This window comes from Chinchilla lanigera, unplaced genomic scaffold, assembly GCF_000276665.1.
Source record: "Chinchilla lanigera isolate Chin_1 unplaced genomic scaffold, ChiLan1.0 scaffold00019, whole genome shotgun sequence".
In the NCBI taxonomy this organism is placed as follows: domain Eukaryota; kingdom Metazoa; phylum Chordata; class Mammalia; order Rodentia; family Chinchillidae; genus Chinchilla; species Chinchilla lanigera.
Genome location: NW_004955420.1, coordinates 24,042,637 through 24,061,868, shown reverse-complemented (window position 1 = coordinate 24,061,868; position 19,232 = coordinate 24,042,637). Strand labels below are relative to the sequence as shown.

At 44.8% G+C, this 19,232-nt stretch overlaps 2 protein-coding genes across 16 annotated transcripts in view; one reads left to right on the top strand and one right to left on the bottom strand.

The window, feature by feature from the left end:
• Mcf2l2 (MCF.2 cell line derived transforming sequence-like 2) overlaps positions 1-19,232 on the bottom strand; it is a 223,572-nt gene that overhangs the window by 69,816 nt on the left and 134,524 nt on the right. The gene's annotated exons all lie outside the window — the stretch shown is intronic.
• B3gnt5 (UDP-GlcNAc:betaGal beta-1,3-N-acetylglucosaminyltransferase 5) overlaps positions 68-19,232 on the top strand; it is a 31,935-nt gene continuing 12,770 nt past the window's right edge. For 2 of the 5 annotated variants that reach the window (XR_001233722.1, XR_001233723.1), the window contains exons 1-3: positions 68-2,428; positions 6,316-6,412; positions 13,915-15,459. Coding sequence is in view for 3 of the 5 variants with exons in the window: in XM_013513469.1 (XP_013368923.1) it covers positions 14,245-15,384 (1,140 nt within the window). In the remaining 2 variants the exon portion in view is untranslated. Of the gene's footprint in view, positions 2,429-6,315; positions 6,413-6,799; positions 6,918-13,914; positions 17,702-19,232 lie in introns of those variants that run through there. The other 3 variants (XM_013513469.1, XM_005383366.2, XM_005383367.2) reach the window with 3 other exon arrangements.

Genomic DNA, 19,232 nt, shown 5'->3' with positions numbered 1-19,232 from the left:
CGGGGTCCCGAGCTGGCCTCCGCCTCCCGCCGCCCCGGGGGTTCGCGCGGAAAGCCGGGGCCGCCGGGCGGGGGCAGTGGGGAAAGTGGCGGGCCGGCGAGGCTTTCGGCGAGTTAAAGGCTGGGATAAGGAAACGAGGAAGTGGGCAGGCGGGGGACACTAGAAAACTAAACTTTCTGGTGGGAAAGTCTAGACTTCTCTTTGCTTTGGCTCTGCCTGTTTTACTTTGACTCTCTCGGTCCTCGGGGGTGACTGACAGTCAATTGCTTGCTCAAGTATCCTTTAGGTACAAAGTAACAACTTTAATTGGCGTTAGCTACGCTAGATTCTTTCCCAGTGTTGGTCTTCCTAGGTTATGGATCATGCTAAAGGGACACCAGCGCTGTCACCGCAGAGTGGCTGGCGAGGGCACGGAGCTGCTATTTAGGATACCTGTCTAATGAAAGCACGTCCATCAGAATTGGATTGGTTCCTCTGTGCCTTTATTTTGGGAAACTTTACCTGGTCCCCATGGGGGGAAGGGAGAGGAATGTGAGAAGCTGAAATTGACCCAGAAAAAGGATGCCTGAAAGTCGATGTGTTGAGTAGTGGCGCAAAAATGATCCCACCCCGATTGCTCTGGAAAGATGATTAGTGATTAGCGGCCCAGGTTTTAGCCTTTTCAAAAGAAACCGAGCGGATGTTACACCTTGCCACAGTGGATGTTACACCTTGCCACAAGATGGGAGGGGGAACCTTCGAGGAGGCCAACGCAAAGCAAGATATTGAATACCTGAAGGGTTTCCACCATAGACCACACGGCTGGTCGTCTCCCCCCTTCTTTCTCCCCACCCACGCGCATTTCCAGCCTCTCGCCCATACAGCTGAGGTGGGGTGAATACTGACAGGGAAAGTTCTTGAACCCAGAGACGTTCCTTTGGAGGAAGGGGGAGATGGACACCCTAGACAGAGAGTACAGATGCTTAGACCTGTTCTGCCCCCAGAGAGAACTCCGAAGATGGGGATAGGGGTGGATTTTTCCAAAATAAAGTTCAGGCTCTAATGAGTTAAAAAAAAAAAAGTCATATTGTGATCATTAAACATGGAAATCAAATTTCCCTTGTTATAAAAGGCATTCAAACAGTGAGACTGTAGTAAAACGAAGTAACTTTCTAATTCTCAAATATGGAACAGCTTGAATAATAACTCATGGGTTTTGAAATGGGTCATCTTTAAAAATGGGTCACTTTGGCTGGAATCATTGCACTTGGTGACTTTCAAATTGTAAAGGATTGAGTTCTTCCAGAGGCCCACTTGCATTAGAATTTGTATTTCAGAACACAGAGTTCCAGAAAACAGTGAAATTCAGCAGGAAATGGTCTCTTCTCAAAGTAACAAAATATACCCTATTTTATGTATGGTTGTTGAATGGACATGAAATTATTGAAAGGACTCTACCATTTGTTAATTTATATGGAGAGAGGATATAAGGGCTTTTATATTTCAAGATAAAAAACTTGATCAGGTGAGTTGTGAACTTAAATTCAAGTGACTTTTTACATTCTGATGCTATGAATTCAGAGACTGGCTTTGATCGGTATTATTCAGCTTTATCTTCCACTGTGAAGACTTTAATACTAGAAGCAGACAGGCAACTACAGAAGAGAATCTTCTACCAACTCTGCAGGCAACAAACCCCCAAGGTCAAGTTCACCACTTTGTCATACAGCCTAAGGTTCATCTAAGAGTTCATATTTTTCTCTTTTCCTTCACTGCTACAGCTCTTCCTACAACTTTCTGACAGCACACAAAGCAAACTTAGCTAAAACACTGACTCTATTAGATTTTTTTCTCCACAGTTTACAGAGCTTTATGGTCTTGTGTCTGTGTCACTGTCACTGAAAGCTATTTTAAGTGCATAGTGTTCTTTCCTGTCAAAGATAATGGAAGACCATTCTCAGTGGATTAAGAATGATACTTCTCAGTCTCAATGGTATTTTGGGATGTGATAAGTGGCCCTTAACCATCAAGTGAGTATTTTAATAAACTCTTACCTAATATATTGTGAGAAGCCTCATAATGAGTATAGCTCAGCATTTTGATAGCTGAAAAATACTAGCTAGCCTCTAACTAACCCATGATGGCAAAGATACATGAATGCCTTTTAGAGAAAGGAAATTATACTTTGTTAGTAAGTCATCGCAACTGATTCCCCGCAAACACTGCAACACGGTTTAAAGGTAAGTCAAATGCATTTTCCAGTACAGGAGAGAGGCAGGCTATAGACCTACTTTTACTTGTTTTTCATCCTAAAACTCTCGACTTTTCCCTCTGTCCATTAGGTCCCGATTCCAGGTTGCAGTGGAACACTTACCGACCCTCCACCGGGTATCTACACCTGAAACACCCCCAAAGGCTCCCCAGCATCCTGCCATTGGCCTTCTGCATGGTATGTCGTAAGTTAGTATCTGTAGAATCAATTAAACGTACGCCTTACCTTTTGGGCTGCCCACTGTAACGCCTCGAATGGCACAGGTGCTTAAACAATAGTAGTTAGCTTATTAGAATAAATGTCAGATGGCAAAGACAGAAAGGTATTACATAGAACTCATATACTATTTTGCTTTTTGTGCTCTGTGTGGTAAAACCATCAGTAAGTGGGTTTTTTTTTAGATACAATGTCCAGAATAAGACAGATAAAGTGCCATTAGACGATGGCACCCTATTTCTATTTTTATTTTTATTTATTTTTATTTTTTTGTTTTTTCTCCGGTACCGGGAACTGAACTCACGACCTTGCGCTTGCCAGGCAGGCGCTTTTGCCGCTGAGCTAAATTCCCAGCCCCGGCACCCTATTTCTGAATCATCATTTTTCTTAGCACTATTTGACCTCAGGTCTCCGTTTTAATCTCCTTGATTCCAGTGTCTCCTTTCACCCTAGCTTCTAGCAAACTAAAATTGGCATTCCCTGCTCTACCCACAAGTTTTTGTCCTGTATGCTTTCAAAAATTCCAGCACTAGTGTCTCTTAGGATATCTTCCCCCTTCTCCCTCCACCGCACTTATAAATCAGTTTAAATGCTCCCTGCTGCCGTCTTTCCTTCTCAACTGTTGCTTTTTCCCTCCTCAAACCCCTGGGGGAACTCTAGCCCTTACTCTAGGTCCTGCTCATTTGCCACTTGTCCCACAAAACTGTCCCCAGTTCCCACCTTCTCTCCCTCCTCTCATTAGAAGAAACCCATCCCTCAACCAGCAAACAGCTTCTCAATATCAGATTCAATGATGAATTTTCCAAGGTCTCCCCTTCCCCAAACCAGCTGCAACAAAACAAATGTCCCTTGGTCAGTTTTTCTGCTGGCAAAGCCAGCTTAAGAAATCTCAAGACTGAAAAATCTCAGCTTGAGTGAATGTTGATTTCTAGTAACCCAGGCAAAGGCATCACAGTGTGCAAAGAGTCCTACTGGGGTAGATTTGGGAGCGGGGACAGTTTTCAGAGTATTTGATAGTACACTAGCGGGCTGGGCAATCACGTATCACCGACAGATGAACTTGTATTTTTGACTCGAGTCCTGGCTGTAACCCTTGTGATGGATAACCGGTTTCCATCTATTTATCATGTTCACTTTTTGACTGTTGTTTTATGAGCCAACTTTGAATATAGCTTTACATTTTTTCTGCTCTGACTCCTGGAACAATTTTGATATAGCTTTTTATTAGAAGCACGATGGCTTTCCCAGGGCGAGGGTGTAGCTCTGTGCTTATGACTCCTCACATTTCGTTTTACCTGATACTTGCTCATCGAATACTTGTTTAAAAACTCCTCTTTGAGTTGTCCCTCCCTTATGTGTTCCTGTCCTCTCCTTCATTCCACCCCATCTCTTTCCCCTGGTTTCTACCACTTAGGATTGCTGGCCTTGGATTCCTGGTGTTTGGAGAAAAAACTTTTTGTATCCAGAGAACACGGGCTCATGAGGTCACTTTGCCCATGTCTAGAACCATTGGGACAAAGCAAAGATAAGAAGAAAGTCCCTGTCATCCACGGAGGGTTAGGGGAAGGTTCTGCTAGAGAAGAGAGTGAGACCGAGTGCTACCAACATGCAGGTGGTGGCAGTGCTCCCAAGCTTCAGATGGTGGAGCAGATTCTTTGCCCTCTTGGTCAGGGACCTTGACCCTACCCCACCCACTTCCCAACCCTCCCATCCTGAGGGGAACTGCAGAAGAGCCCTGCCAGGAAGACAGGGAAGGCGCAGCGGGGGAGGGACGAGGAAGGGCTCAGCTGCTTGGAGCTGCCTGGGATTTACGAAGTTAACCAGTACCTTGGTGCCTCAATTTCTTTTGCAAAATGGGGAAGATCCTTTCTCCCTCCCAGGTTATTGGAGGATGAGTTACTACATTCCTAAAGCACTGGTACACACAGCCATGTTGGTAACTATTGCTGGAATGTAAAGAAGTTTCTTAAGTAGAAATGAAAAAAAAACAACAAGACTTATATTTAAGAAAGCAAACAACTGGGATGAGGCAAAGGAGAAAAGAAAGAAAGAAGGAAGGGAAAATTTATATATATATATATATATATATATATATATTCCCTTTCATGTATATATATGATAGCTAAGACAATTGTACTACTAATTTCTACTGGTTTATTGATTTGTTTTTTGGTACCGGGAATCAAACTCATGACCTCACACTTGCCAGGCAGGTGCTGTGCTGATGAGCTATATCCCCGGCCCTTTACTGGTTTATTGAAAGGAACAGTTGATGCTTGATTTTTTTGATCACTCTTACATGCCTGTATCTGGTAATCTGAATGACTACTTTGAAGATAACAATACGCAATATGACAACCATTGCTGATTTCCTATCAACTTGTTTTGAAATTTGTGTCATTTTTAATATAATTTTTTATTCTTTTTAAAATAAAAAAAGCAAGCAAGCAAGCAAGCAAGCAGCCCCATCAACCCAAAAACTGTGTTGCGAGATTGAATTCAGAGGCTCAGGCTTAGAAAGGCAAATGTTTGACTTCTTTTATATTTTTATCTATTTTTGTTGTGGTAAATTCCACATAATCAAAACTAGTTACTGGAAAAGTTTAGTACTTTAAGTTACCAGCAGTAAAGTATACTGCTGTCCTATAACCCATGGCAACCAGTTTCCTTAATAAAGACTTAGGGTTTGCCTAGATTTATTTCTCCGTCTGGTATTTACTTGTCTTTATTTCCCCTATAACTAGCAAACAAGTCTACACCTATGTTTAACTTCTGAAGAAATGGAGAATTTAGTTTACAGAGGTGGGGATCCTGGAACTGGATTCTCATAACTTTCCCCTCTGTCCTTTGTATCCATGCTTATTAAATTGGAGTTTAAGATATTTGGACTAACCCTGAATTAAGAACTAACTTTATAAATGTATTCTAGGTAGAAAAGTGATAATTCTAAATGGCTTTTACATTTTGCCCATGGCTTGAGCTATTGTTTTATGGCTGAGTCATAGCCATAAAAACACCTGAAGATAACTACTGGATGAAACATTCCTCTTTTATAGGACTTACATTGGAGACACAAACTTGAGTTAAAAAATAGCATAACTGTTGAAAAGGCATCTAATATTTTCTTTTCTTTTTTGGGTACCAGAAATCGAATTTATGACCTCAGGCTTGTTCGGCAAGTGCTTATGCCGCTGAGCTATATCCCTGGTCATGATTTTTCCTAGTTAAAATGTGAGTTGTAAAGTCAAAATTCAGGTTGCTTCCTCCCTTGTGGAACACATAGTGCAGACATTGTCACCTTGTAACTGGTTGTGTGGTTACAGGAAATTCTATCTTTCTTGCCTTTGAGTCACGCCTGAGCAAAAAGCAAAAACTGTCTGTCACGTGAAACTTTAAGCAAAGTTTAAATGCAAATAGCATATAGTTGTTAGGCTTCTTAAAGAAAATCACTGACTTACTACTAGAGGAACCTTATTAATTTACAGTTCTACTTTATAACCATGTCACTTTGAAAAGGATTATCAATCTTTTTATGACTCAAGGGGGATATTCTGAATATTAAATCAGTTTTTAAAATGAAGACAATCATCAATTCATTCCTGTTTTCTATGAAACCATGTAGGGGTAGGTTTTACGACAATATTTTATTTCTTCAGCAACAACAAAAAAGCCCTAAAACTAGGATAGAATGGTTAAATCACTTTGTTCCTTTTTTCTAGTCTTTCCTTCAGATGACATTGCCTACTTAAGTAGAATTTCAGGGTTTATTTTTGCTTTGGCAAATAAGAGAGGACTATTTTATAGTAGAGCTTTCATTTCATCTAAGTTGGTGTTCTCCCAATTTGCAGGTCACAAGCTATTGGTTCATGCAGCAATTTTAGAGAGTATAGGTGTCCAGCATTAAGAAAGAAGAAGAAGCACAGAGCGTGCACTGCCTATAGCAAGGTTAGTACTGAGTGATCATACTTTTATGAATGCAGACACGTCCGTGGAAGTCGGCAACACACGCCCGGTGGCTTCCAACTACGGGACAGGAATTAGGGCGCATTCTGAGAGGTGGGGAGATGAAAGCACGGAAAGGGTTCCTGTCTCTATTTACAATTTGATATTAAAATTTGTTTTTAAACTGCAACTTTTAAGAAGTCTTTCAAATACCATATTGGTGACTGTATTTTGTTGCCCCATTGAGTTTTGTACCCCAAAATAAGTATCTCACTTGCTTCCCCAGGCCGTGTTTTACCAGGGAGTGGAGAGTGTGGGTGGTTTGGGGACCTGTGAAGAGGTGGCTGTGGGGATGGGGAGCTGACAACTGATGTCAGATATCCTCTCTAGGAGGCAGGAGGTGAAGGGATCAGGCTCCAGTGACAGGCTGCTGAAGGGACCAGGAGAAGGAATGGAGCCAGGACTGGGACAAGGGTGGTGACCGCCACCCGGAGCAGCGGTGTCTTTGGTGGGTCACCTGCCTGCGTGTGAGGTTTCTCCAGCAGCCCTGAATGGACTGTAGAGGCAGAGTCAGGAGTGACCTGGTCAGGGATGCTGGGTTGTATGGGCGGCACACTGTGACCAGACAGCAAAGGTTTTGAGGTTCCTACACTTGAGATGAGGGGCGGGGCTTGGGAGAAAGGGTGGGAGACTCTGTTGGCGGATAGCAGGCAGGGCAGTGTTCAGCTGGGGAGCGAGTGTTCTGGAGAGCCGGTGTTCTGAAATTTTAAGGTCTCCAAGGAAAGATCGTTCTGCATGAAGCCACATAACTGACTGTCTCACTGACGTGTTGTCTCGAGTGTGTGGGAGGGAATGCAACCAACATGGTAGGCATATCATTAATCAGGCTTCCTAGCTGGGCTTGGTGGCACACGCCTGTAAGCTCAGCACTCTGGGAAGCTGAGGCAGGAGGACCGAAAGTTTGAGCAGAGTCTGGGCAACTTAGTGATTTATCAAGACCCTGTCTCAAAATTAAAAAAAAAAAAAGGTAAAAGAAAATTAAAAGTGTTGTGGATAAAACTGAGTGTGAAGGCCATGGGTTCAAAACAAAAACCAAACCAAAAAAAAAAAAAAAAAGCAAAAAAAGTTTCCTTAGACTTGTGAGTGTTGTGTGCATACTAAATAAAACGCATACACGTTTCCCTATTAGATGCTATTACCATATTATGACAGTGGCCAGAAATAGTGGTCCCGAGAGAAGGACAGACAAAAATATATACATTTTGGAAATCAGAATCCACTGGTTGTCCCCAGGTAACGTCACGGCCTTCAGGTCTGAGGTTCAGTGTTGCTTCTGCCGCAGCCCGCCCGATGTAGAGTGGGCCCATCTGTAGCCCTCCTAGTTGCTCCCAGCACAACTCTAATGACCAGTGCTTGTCTTTTCTGCTTGGAGCTCCACAGCCAGGGCCGTTTATGCCACTTACCCACTCCACCCACTTGTTAAGCCCGTATGAACTTTCTGATGAGCAAGCCTTTTATAATCGCTCCTTTTCCCTGGGCTCCTCCTTCCCGAGTCCTTTCCTGCTGGGTCTGTCTGCCCATCTCTCCCCGGAGAGTTCACCCATGTCCACGAAATCGGCTCTCTTCATGCGCTGAGCGCCGCACTGGCTCTGCAGTCTCGTCTGGCTCCATCCTTCAGTGACCTGCTGGATGTCGGTACCTCGTTATCTGTTCCACAACTCAAACGCAGCACATGTCTAAGACCAAACATGACCCCAGCACTTCTTCTCCGGGCCCCAGTTTCCCCTCCCCTTGCTGTAATGCCTGGAATTGCATTCACTCTTCCTCTTCTTCCCCTCCTCCCATCCCATGTATCCATCAGGTTTCTGCTGGGCCTGTGTTTCCTGATAGGGTCTTCTTTAGCCCTGCTGTTTGGTTGGGATGTGGTCTATCCCCCAGGGTCAGGTGCTGCAGGCTGGCCCCAGGATGATGGTATTAAGAGGTGGTGGGCCCTTTAAGAGGCGGGGCCTGGTGCAAGGTGCTGAGGTCCTGGGGGGTGGGATTGACACTGCTCTCTGGAGGCAGGTAGGTCCTGCTAGTTAGAGGTGAGGCCACCCCGCTATTTTCCTTCCTGCTGTCACCTTCCCCAGAGGCCGAATGGCTGGGGCTGCTGGATCTTTCAGCTTCCAAAACAGGGAGCCAGATAAACCTATTTTTGGTAAGTATCCAGCTTCAGGTATTTTGTTATGGCAACAGAAAATAGGCAAATGGTGCACCCCGGGCTGGACCTTCCTGGATGCCCAGCCTCAGAGGCCCTGATGAACTGCTGTCCTGAGCTCCGGGCGCTCTGCTTTCCATCCTACTGCACCCTTGCAGGGTTAATCCCTGGGGTTTAAACTTCATAAATACTGAATAGGGGAGTTATCGTTCCAAACACAACCAGCGTGCCTGTGACTTCCAGCTGCTCTCGGTAGCCACTAGGACTCCAGGTTCTTCATAAGCAGACAACGACCTCCCTGCTTGCAGATATGCCCCTGTTTCTCCACACATCTGCCACGTGCACTTCCTTTCTCATCTGAAACGAAGACTGCGGCCGAGACCCTGCTCATCCGCAGGCCTTTCTGAAATCCTCCCACTGATCCTGAGCTCTCTGCTCTGACTCGCCTGTCGCACCTCGAGGTGGAGTCCCCAGACTTGGCGTCCGGCCGTGGGAAGCATATATGCCCTTCTGTGGGGAGATGAGCCTGATCTCAAGGAGACCGTGAGTGCTGTGAGACTGCAGATCCCCCGCCTGCATGGATCACATAATAAGTCCTCACATCCTTGTAGGGATTTACTGGACTTTGGGAGACTGAAGTTCAAACTTCAGAATTCTAACCAGATTTGCATATTATTTCAAGGTCATAAAAGTAGACTCAACAGGAAGTGATTTGACAGCTGGGGTGAGGTAGAAAAACCCAGGTTATTATAGGGAAACTTGTAATGCACGCACGGTAACTAACTCTAGTGTTTTCCAGAAAAGTTTCAAGAGCTCTTTTCTGGAAAGGAAAATATTCTTTTGAGTAAACGGTGGGGTGGGGGGCGGAGCCCAGCTCCCAGACTGGAGAGTATTGGAGGCAGGGCTGTCACCTCTTTCTGATGTTCTTTTCTTTGTTTTCTGACTACTTGGGTAGCAAAATCGTATTCCAAATGCCTGTTTCCCTGTCTGTTCTCAGCAGAGCGCCGTTTCTTATTTCCAGTAGCCTCTGGAGTCACCTATCTTTTTTATTTCTCTTTAGGGACATCACGTTGATATCTGCCCCGATGGGAAGGGTGGCCTGAGGTCACCGTAGATCTGGCCCCAAACAGGGATGAGCCTTGAGTTTTGGGGCTGCTGACTGGCCAGCGGGCCGGCCGCGGGCGCACAAAGGAAGCTGCGCGCACAGCACTCCCTCGTGGGCGGCTGCTGAGCTCTGCGTTTGTTGCTGCATTGTTTCCTGTAAGGCCCAGCATTTTCTTCTACCCTGTCAGCCGCCCAGCCACCGGGTGGGCTTCTCTCTAGTGCCCTCCCCGGCATTCTAAACAGGAAGCAGAAACATGGGCTTTAGAGCAGCTTTGAGACACTTGTAAGAAAGCACCAGAGTGACGTGCACACCAGTTGGTTGCATGTCTCCATCAGCAAAGCCAGCGCTGGGCCGGCACTGGTCAGTTTTGTTAGTGAGTTTAGACGGACCTGGGTGCTTTTGCTTTGGGCTGGAAAAGTCCTCCGCGTCACTCTGTTCCTTCGGAGGTATTCACATGTTCTTTCATTATCAGAGGGAAGGTGTGTAGTGTAAATGCATGTTTTATCTTCCCTGCATCCCACCAGTACGGTCCATGAGATCTGCGCACGGATGCTACGCGTTCGCGCTGGAGAGTGGGAGAAACCTCGTTTTGGAACTTCACATGCTGTACTGAATATGTAGTGTGGGCTGTTGGCTTGGTGACAGCTTCTTTGTCATTTCTCAGAAAACATTTGGACTCATCGAGGTCCACTTGGAACAGTGGAAAAAATATAGGAGAATAAGGTGACTGCATACAGTGGGTGGATCACATGAGTGTTCTGGCTTCCGGCCCGCTGACCCGCGGAGTTCTAGATCCCGGTTCACTGCAGCTGTAGGCACCTTCTGTGAGTCAGGTGCACATCTGGGTGCCGGAGGAGCGGGCCTCGGGCAGGGAGTGCAGTAAGCAGCTCGGGCTTGTGAACCCCGGCCAATCTGCAGGGAGCACCCCGTGCGTGGCACTCACGGAGCCCAGCTGCCCGGGGCTGGGGGGCGGGATTTTCCTGGAAGCGCTTTGTTCCCTTCCCGGAGGCTGTTGGAGCAGAAACTGCAGATTCCTTTCAGTTGGGAATTGCCCCAGCATTCTTAAATATGATGCAGTCTTACACCCTGCCACGAAGAGTTCGGTTATCTTGCTTCAAGCCTCTAGCTCTTTGACGTGTTCTGTGGAGGAGGCAGAGGGGCCCTTGTCTTTGGCCTTCAAAGGATGGTCCCTGGCCTGAGTGAGTGCCGCAGGAAGACTGACAGGAAGTGGCCCCTGAATGAAAGTGGTTTTGTAAGGGTCAGGCAGGTGCCACCATCCGAAACGGGAGTTTCCTGCTGTCTTCCCCACCTTCCTCTAGGCCGTCCAATCCCGAGACCAGCCTGTTTGAAGGGGCACGCTGCCCATGCCCATCTGTCCCTTACAGCAGAAGGTTAAACACATTAACGTACTGTACATCACCACATCCGAGAATGACACATACCTCAGGCCCAGTTTCACCCCGAACTCAGTTTCACAGGAAGCTCCACTACTTTCTGTACACACTCTCTTTTCTCTCTCTTTCTTTCCTTTTCTTCCTCCCCCTGCCCCTGTGGCTTCCTAAGTAGGCACAGTAACTAGCTAACTAGCTGTTTTAAAATCTGTGCTCTGAGGCAGAGGCGGCGAACCTATGGCACGCAGAGCCCTCTCTGTCTGCATGAGAGCCAAGTCGCCCCAGCAGCTGGACATCAGATAAGAGGTGTTGTTTCTAAATTAAAACCTCAGTATCCAGGTTGAATTGCAGTGTTGGCACTTTGCAATAAATAAATGGGTTTGGGGCTGCAGTTTGGGCACCTGGTCTCTAAGAGGTTTGCCATCCCTATTCTTGGGGCTAATGTGCTGTCTATGATGATTAGCTCTGGACGGAGTCTTAGAAGGGCTGTCTCTAATCTCTTGCCTGATTTTCTTTCTTTCTTTTTTTTTTTTTTTGGTCCCGAGGATCGAACCCAGGACCTTGTGCTTGCCAGGCAGGCGCTTGTGCCACTGAGCTAGATCCCCGGCCAACTTGCCTGATTTTCAGTATCAAGTTTTGCAGTTTTTGCCCTGGGTAGGCGTGATCATGGGGAACAGGAAATGCAGCAGAGGTATGAAAGGAGGCCCCAGCCAGAGCCAGGTCCATGCTGTAGGGCACGGGGTATGCACCGTTGGTTTTACGCCAAGATCAAGGGTGGGGAGACGTGAGGAGAAGCCTCTGTCCCGGGCTTGTGATGCTGGCTCGCTGTGACCCTGCCTGCACCACCTTCTCCCTCCCAGTTCCGTCAAAGCCGGGAACACATGTGCCTTGAGAGGCAGCGCCTACCTTAAGGCAAGGAGATGTTTGTGGTAAGCACGAGGGACAGAACCCTGGGGGAAGGGAGGGGTGCTGTCGCTTGGTGGGGGAAGGAAAGGGGAGAAGTGAGGTAGGCCGCTGTGGTGTGGACCCATCTCGGGCAGCACCTGGCTGGCTCTGACCCCTCACTCCTTCCAGCAGCTCTTGGAGTGAAAAGTTGCTCCGACCTGGCAGGGTTCTTGGCACCAGCATTTGGTGAACACCTCCTGGGTGTCAGATGTTGATGACGCTGAGGGTAGGGTGTCTACAACATTGCGCTGAAAATGTCTCAGTACAGGGAGCAGGAAGGAGCAGATGAGGAACAGGTTTGAGGGGATGGAGCCCCCGTTTAGGCTTCCCAGAGAGGTCTTCCCGTAGGATATGCAGTGAAGGCACTTCATGGGAGCTGGGAGTTGGGCGGACAAGGCCACAGCGCTGCTGGCACACAGGGCCGGACACGTGGGACAGCCAGGTGGCCACGAGGGATGCTGAAGGAGCAGAGCCTGACGGGTCCTGGGTGCTGGGCTGAGTCGTAACCCGGACTACGTGTTGTGCTAACTAGTGAGCGAGGAGGAGGTGGAAGAGCTCAGCTGGTCTCACGGGTCGTCTGAGTTTTGGAAAGGCCATGCTGACTGTCAAGTGAAGTTGGGTTGGCCGGGGCATCCCTTAGGCTCTTTCCTGGCCTCCCAGGCTGGGTGAGATGCCTGGTGATAGGAGGGGGTGAAGAGAGATGCGGACAGAGTGATTCACGGGGTCAGACAACTGGATATGGAAATAGAGGAGAAGGCCGACTTTAGATTTCTGGGTTTGATGAATGAACCTCCGTCAGGCACAGATCCAGAGATGATGGAAACGGCAGGTGTCGGGGAAGCGAGTGGAATGTATTAGAAATGGCATTCGTGTGCTTGCTAATTAACTCTCTACTCCCCCTACCTGCAAGTCTACGTGTATTCCCATTTGCTGCATGAAAACTTCAAGTTAAGTGGTGCCCTTTCAGTTTCAGGTTCCTGGGTGAGACGCATGATTTAGTACAACAAATACTAAGTTAGCTGCGCCCCCCAGTTGCAGCTGCCCCGACTACAAGGCAGAGCTCGTGGCTGTCACCGCGTTGCTTCCACTTGAGAACCCGCTAAGTTTGAGGCGTCCGTTGAAAAAGCAAGGAAGGAAGAAAGGAAGAAGGAAAGGAAGATGACTATATAGATTTGGGGCTCACAAAGTAATGTTGATTAGAGAGAATTTTCTATGCTTTGGAAAGCAAACCATGACTCCTTGCTTGTGAACTGATATTTTAAAAAGTCTTACTCTTATTCCTGCCTTGGCTAGGGCAACCATTAATGGACCTTTATTGCTTTTCATCTAGTATTTTGCCTTAATTGGTGTAACTCATTTCATCCTGACTATATTCAAATCAATATATTCATGGATAATCCAAGTTGTGGTATTTGAATTTTCAGTGTACATGATAATAATCACCTGTTACTTTTTTTTTTTAAGAGAGGGAGGAGAAAAGGGTGTTCTATTCTGAATGGAAAGACAGTATCAAATCCAGTTTTTTTTCTTTTCCTTTTTTTTTTTGAGACAGCATCTTGCTATGTAGTCCAAGCTGGCCTTGAACTCACTCTGTTGCCCAGGCTGGACTCAAACTCTTAGCGATCCTCCTGCCTCAGCCTCCCAAGTGCTGGGATTACAGGCATGTGCCACCAGGTCTGGCCTTTTCCCTGTATTTATTCCTCTAACACATTAAACAGCTGTCTGCTCTGCTGTTAAACAACTCAGTGCATTTTGGAGGCCGTCACTCAGGTTACATTTGGTTCGAGGGAATTAGTAGTGTATGAACCTTTTGGGTAACACAGTAACTCATTTGTTTACTATTCTCTTCTCTTTTGGACTCTGATAGGTCCCAGCTCATGCTCAAAGGAAGCAGCACATGAGCCAGCTGCGTGGGGCCATGCACCAGACCTAACAAAGGATGCCGCTGTGGAGGGATTTTGATGTGCAGCGTCCTCACCCTATAGCATGTTTCATTCTTTCGCAACCCTAGAAAAAATGGTATCCAAAGCAAATACTGTGTGAAAAAGGAAGATCCTTCTCCATCTTCATGATCAGCATGCATTAAGATGAATATCTATTCTACAAAATACAAAGTTCTCTGTTCTCCAAGAAGCAAGCACCTGTTTCAGACTCATCCTAAATAAATTAGAAAAAAAACAACAAACAACAGACCTGAATGGACATGAGAATGTTTGTTAGTGGCAGAAGAGTAAAAAAATGTCAGTTCATTCAGTTATTTGCCACTTGTTTTATTCTCAGCGTCATGATTTTTTGGGGACCTATTGATAATCACATTGTGAGCCATATGAAGTCCTACTCATACAGATACCTCATCAATAGATATGACTTTGTGAATGATACCCTGTCTGTGAAGCACAGCTTGGAAGGGTCTCGCTACCCATACTTGATTAACCACCAGGAGAAGTGTGAAGCTCAAGATGTCCTTCTTCTACTGTTTGTAAAGACTGCCCCCGAGAACTACGACCGGCGCTCTGCAATTAGAAGAACGTGGGGCAACGAAAAGTACGTTCGGTCTCAGCTTCACGCCAACATCAAAACTCTGTTTGCTTTAGGAGCTCCTAACCCACTGAAGGGAGAAGAACTGCAGAGGAAACTGGTTTGGGAAGATCAGATGTATGGCGATATCATTCAGCAAGACTTTGTTGATTCTTTCTACAATCTTACTCTTAAATTACTTCTGCAGTTCAGCTGGGCAAACACCTTTTGTCCACACGCCAAATTCTTGATGACTGCTGACGATGACATATTTATTCACATGCCAAATCTCGTTGAATACCTTCAAAGTTTAGAACAAATGGGTGTTCAAGACTTTTGGATTGGTCGTGTTCACCGTGGTGCCCCTCCCGTTAGAGACAAAAGCAGCAAGTACTACGTCTCCTACGAAATGTACCAGTGGCCTGCCTACCCCGATTACACGGCCGGCGCTGCCTATGTCATCTCCAGTGACGTAGCGGCCAAGGTCTACGAGGCATCACAGACGCTGAATTCTAGCCTGTACATCGACGATGTGTTCATGGGCCTCTGTGCCAATAAAATGGGGATCGTACCACAGTACCATGTGTTTTTTTCTGGGGAAGGTAAAGCTCCTTATCATCCCTGCATCTATGAAAAAATGATGACATCTCACGGGCATGTCCAAGATCTGTATGACCTTTGGAGGGATGCCACAGATCCTAAAGTCAAAAATGTTTCAAGAGGATTTTTCGGTCAAATATACTGCAGGTTAAAGAAGATAGCTCTCCTTTGCAAACTGACCTATGTGGACACGTATCCCTGCAGGGCTGCATTTGTCTGACAGTACTTGAATGTGTGTTTTCACTGTCACTGAGCCAAACCTGGATGGAAAACCTTTAGCCGTCTGTGCCCCATAGTAAGTGACTATGAAAGGCAAAGAAGTATTTTGAAAGCCTCGTCTATCAGGGTATTTCTTTGATTGTAGAAGCGGTTGATATACCTTCTTTACTTCCTGACCTAGCTACATTTGAAGGAATTCACATTTAGAAATGGTTCATATTACGAATGAAAACAAAACTAATGTAAAATTCACTTTCTCATTCGATGCCACTTGGATGTTTGCAGTACAGAGAGTTATTAAGAAGCCTCGATGTTAAGTAACAGCTTTTGGAAATATCAAGTGAATGTGCAGTATGGCATTTCCAAGAAATTAATATATTATTAGACCAGGTATTCCTGTTCATTTTTACTAAACAGCACTTGATGGTGGGGCAGGAAAGGGTTGGCATAGGAGAAATATATCAATCTGCTAAAAGGTAATCTCCTGTCTTAAGAAGAGATATAGAAAAATGTCTGCAATTTCATTACAAACAACGGAGTCACTTAATGGTCACTTCCATGTAGCTATTTACTAGATAGTGTTAGCATCATTTAAAATGCATTTATATCCTTCTTTCAAAGTTTAATGTGAAATTTGAGAAGTCATTAGCTCTGCCCTAACTGGTACTTCGTGTGGTGTGTTTTCCCCCTAATATTAGAAAATGACATAAAGCATAGGCAATTTGTTGCCAATAGGGTCCTTCTCTAGGGAGAAATTATTAATTTCGGTAAGCTCTTTTTAACTTCATGAATTTTTCAGCTGGTTTTTATGGATTGAGTATTGGTCTGTGTTTAAGGTAGTTATTTAAATGTTTGCAGAGGGGAATAGAATAAGGGAAGAGACTTCAGAAGGAAAGGTAGAGCATTGAAGGTCTCTTTCCTCTGTAATTTATGAAATACAATCTTAGCATCTAAGTCATTACATCAGGGGCTGGGGATTTAGCTCAGCGGCAAAAGCGCCTGCCTGGCAAGCGCAAGGTCGTGAGTTCGGTTCCCGGTACCGGAGAAAAACAAAAAACAAAAAACAAACAAAAAAAAAAAATCATTACATCAATTACTAAAATTAACCCATCTCTTCTCAACATAGTCTCATAAACTACGCACTTTGTTCTAAGTTCAGTTTTAAATTAAGAATCTTGAACATCACGTCGGACTGATATCATCTAAAATAATCGATCCTTTGATCAAATGACTGTCCAAGTTGATCTTTATCCTTTAAATAGTTCACACTTAAAAGCAGAATAGAAGTGCCGGAGAAGTTGCCAGGGTGAGATCGAAAACATCTTATTTGTAAAGCTGCGTGTTCTTTATTAGATGTGGCCGACAGCTAATACATTAAGTTACATTTATTTTACAAAGTAGGAGAAGAAGGTGGCCAGGATGCAAACAACTTCCACTCCCTGCTACAGAAAGAATCAGGTGAGGTGGTTTGCTAGGGACATTCTATAAAGGCCAAAAGCTGTTTTTGACTTCAGCAAAAACAGCTGAACTGATTATAAAGCCTTTGGCTCAGAAACACGTGTTCTGGCCAACTCAGATGTCTCATTTAATAAGATGACATCAGACGCAGGCAAAACACAGCTAAAAAGGATTTCTCGGTATACACAACTGGATGATGATATAATTCTTAGGTAGACTTTCAATGTTTACAACGACTTTTTTGTTATTTTTTTTCTATTTTGAAATTGGAAGCTTGTTTACATCGCTTAGATAATTTAGTATTTTTAACTCATGTCAAGACTACAATGTCAAACATCCTAGGTTGTAGTTACTGTAGCTCAGAGAAGATTCCGAGTTGTAGATCTTCATAGTTTAAAATTTCTGACCAACCTTAGCAACTGCAGAAAATGAAAGCACATTTTGACAAAGCAGCTTGACAGTTAATTTGATTAGTTGATTCTTTAATAAGTATTTGTCTTTGGCCCATAGATACCCTATGTAGCGATACTGGGGACTGTTACAATTTGCCATGCATTGAAAACATCAGTATCTCTCTGACCATTGAAGTGATCTTGTTTACAGCAAAACTTTTGTGGAACAGTAATTTATTTGTTGAAAGAACTCTCTTGAAATCTTTTATTTTTGCTTAGAATAGAGTGGAACAAGTTTAAATTGGAAGGAAATATGAAGGCGCTTCCATTTTTTGTAAGAAGGAAGTTGCTTGATAATTCCTTTATCAGACTTCAAGTACTGAGAGGAGTGTTTGTAAATAGAAGCGTTCTAACCTTTTTAAAAGGAAGGAAAAACTTTTTGGTGCTCCGACGCAGGATTATCTTTTTTAAAAAAATGTCAATAAAGGGAAAATAAACGACTAGCCTGGATGGTCACTTGAGTAAAAGATGATTGTACACAGTGTTATTGTTAAAAACAAACAAACAAACAAACAAACAACTTTTTACCTCCGGGTTGGTTTGCATCTTTTTTCCATATCATTAATTTTATACCAAAATGTTGAATATTTATATTATTTTAGTTTTGCTCTTTATGGCAAAATAATTAGTGGGTTTAAAAAAATCTATGATTTCCAATAAACAACTTAAAAATTGTCAGCACCTGTGTACTTCAGTTTCCGTGTGGACGGTGTGCTGGCCCGGTCAGCTGTTTCTGTGTGATGTTACAGAGGCGCGGGCTGCACACGCTTAGGCCTGCTTCTGTGCCCAGGGTAGAGGAACGTCATGCCCGCTGCATTATACAGCCCCCGGTGAGGCCTGTTTTTGTGTGTTAAATGACTTATGCCGGAATGGGCAGGTGGAGGAATGTTTTCCTAATAACTTGTTCGGGTCGGGGTGAAATTAGAACCCACAGCCATTAGTGCCTTAGACACCATTTGAAAAGGCTGCAGTTTCCTTTTACTTGATTTCATCTGCTGGTTGTTCAAAGCAGATTCAGAGGTAGCCTTTGCCTCTTTAAGTCAGGAAAGCTCTCCTGCCTACCTCGGGGGTTTGGTGCTTTCATATATTTGCACGTAGTACGTAGTACGCAATAAATCTGCCTTTTGCCTGATTCCTGCTCAGTTCTCGGTTTGTATATAGTGATTCAATTCATGTATTTTATAAAACTTGGAAGCATCTGAATCATTCAGTTGTAGAACTTTGCACTTGCAAGGCATGTTTGCAGCTGGAACTACAACAGTGTTTGATCATTTGGAAGATTTAACCAGACCTGTGTTTGGGAGCTTTGCTTGGACCCCACAGCTGCCGTAAGGATGAGACCAGAGAACTCTGGATATGCAGGGTTATCCTTCTGCTATAATAGTGCAAGGCATGTCAGATGTCCCCCTGACACTGCTCCTCTGGTCAGTTCTGTAACAGCTTTCTCTACAGTATTCCTTCGCTCCAGCCTTCCAAGGCTCCGTACCGCCCTCAGCCTAAAATCGAAACTCTTCTCCCTGTGTTTCTAGGGTCCCATGGTGATTGTCCTTTCCTCCAGCCCCTCTAGATAGCTTTTCCCACCGCCACTATTTTTCATCTCAGATTTTATTCGTGACTTGGTTACGTTCATTCCTTTTGCCGGGAGTACCATTTCTTCTGCACCTGTTGAAACCTTGGAAATCCACTTCTCTCTCTGCTCCTTCACTACACATCCCTTAGCATCCTCCTTAAGTTTACGCTTAATTGTGTACTACCAACTAATTATGTCCTCGTTATAAAATAAGTTCTGAAGGTAGAGATTCAGCACACCCTATCCCATGGTACTCAAAATCATCTTTTCCAAATAGCCAGATACATTATTTTTTCCAAATAATAAGGTAATGTTTTTCTTGGCCAGCCATCCAACTATGAAAAGAGATGAATTATTCAGAACCCTTAA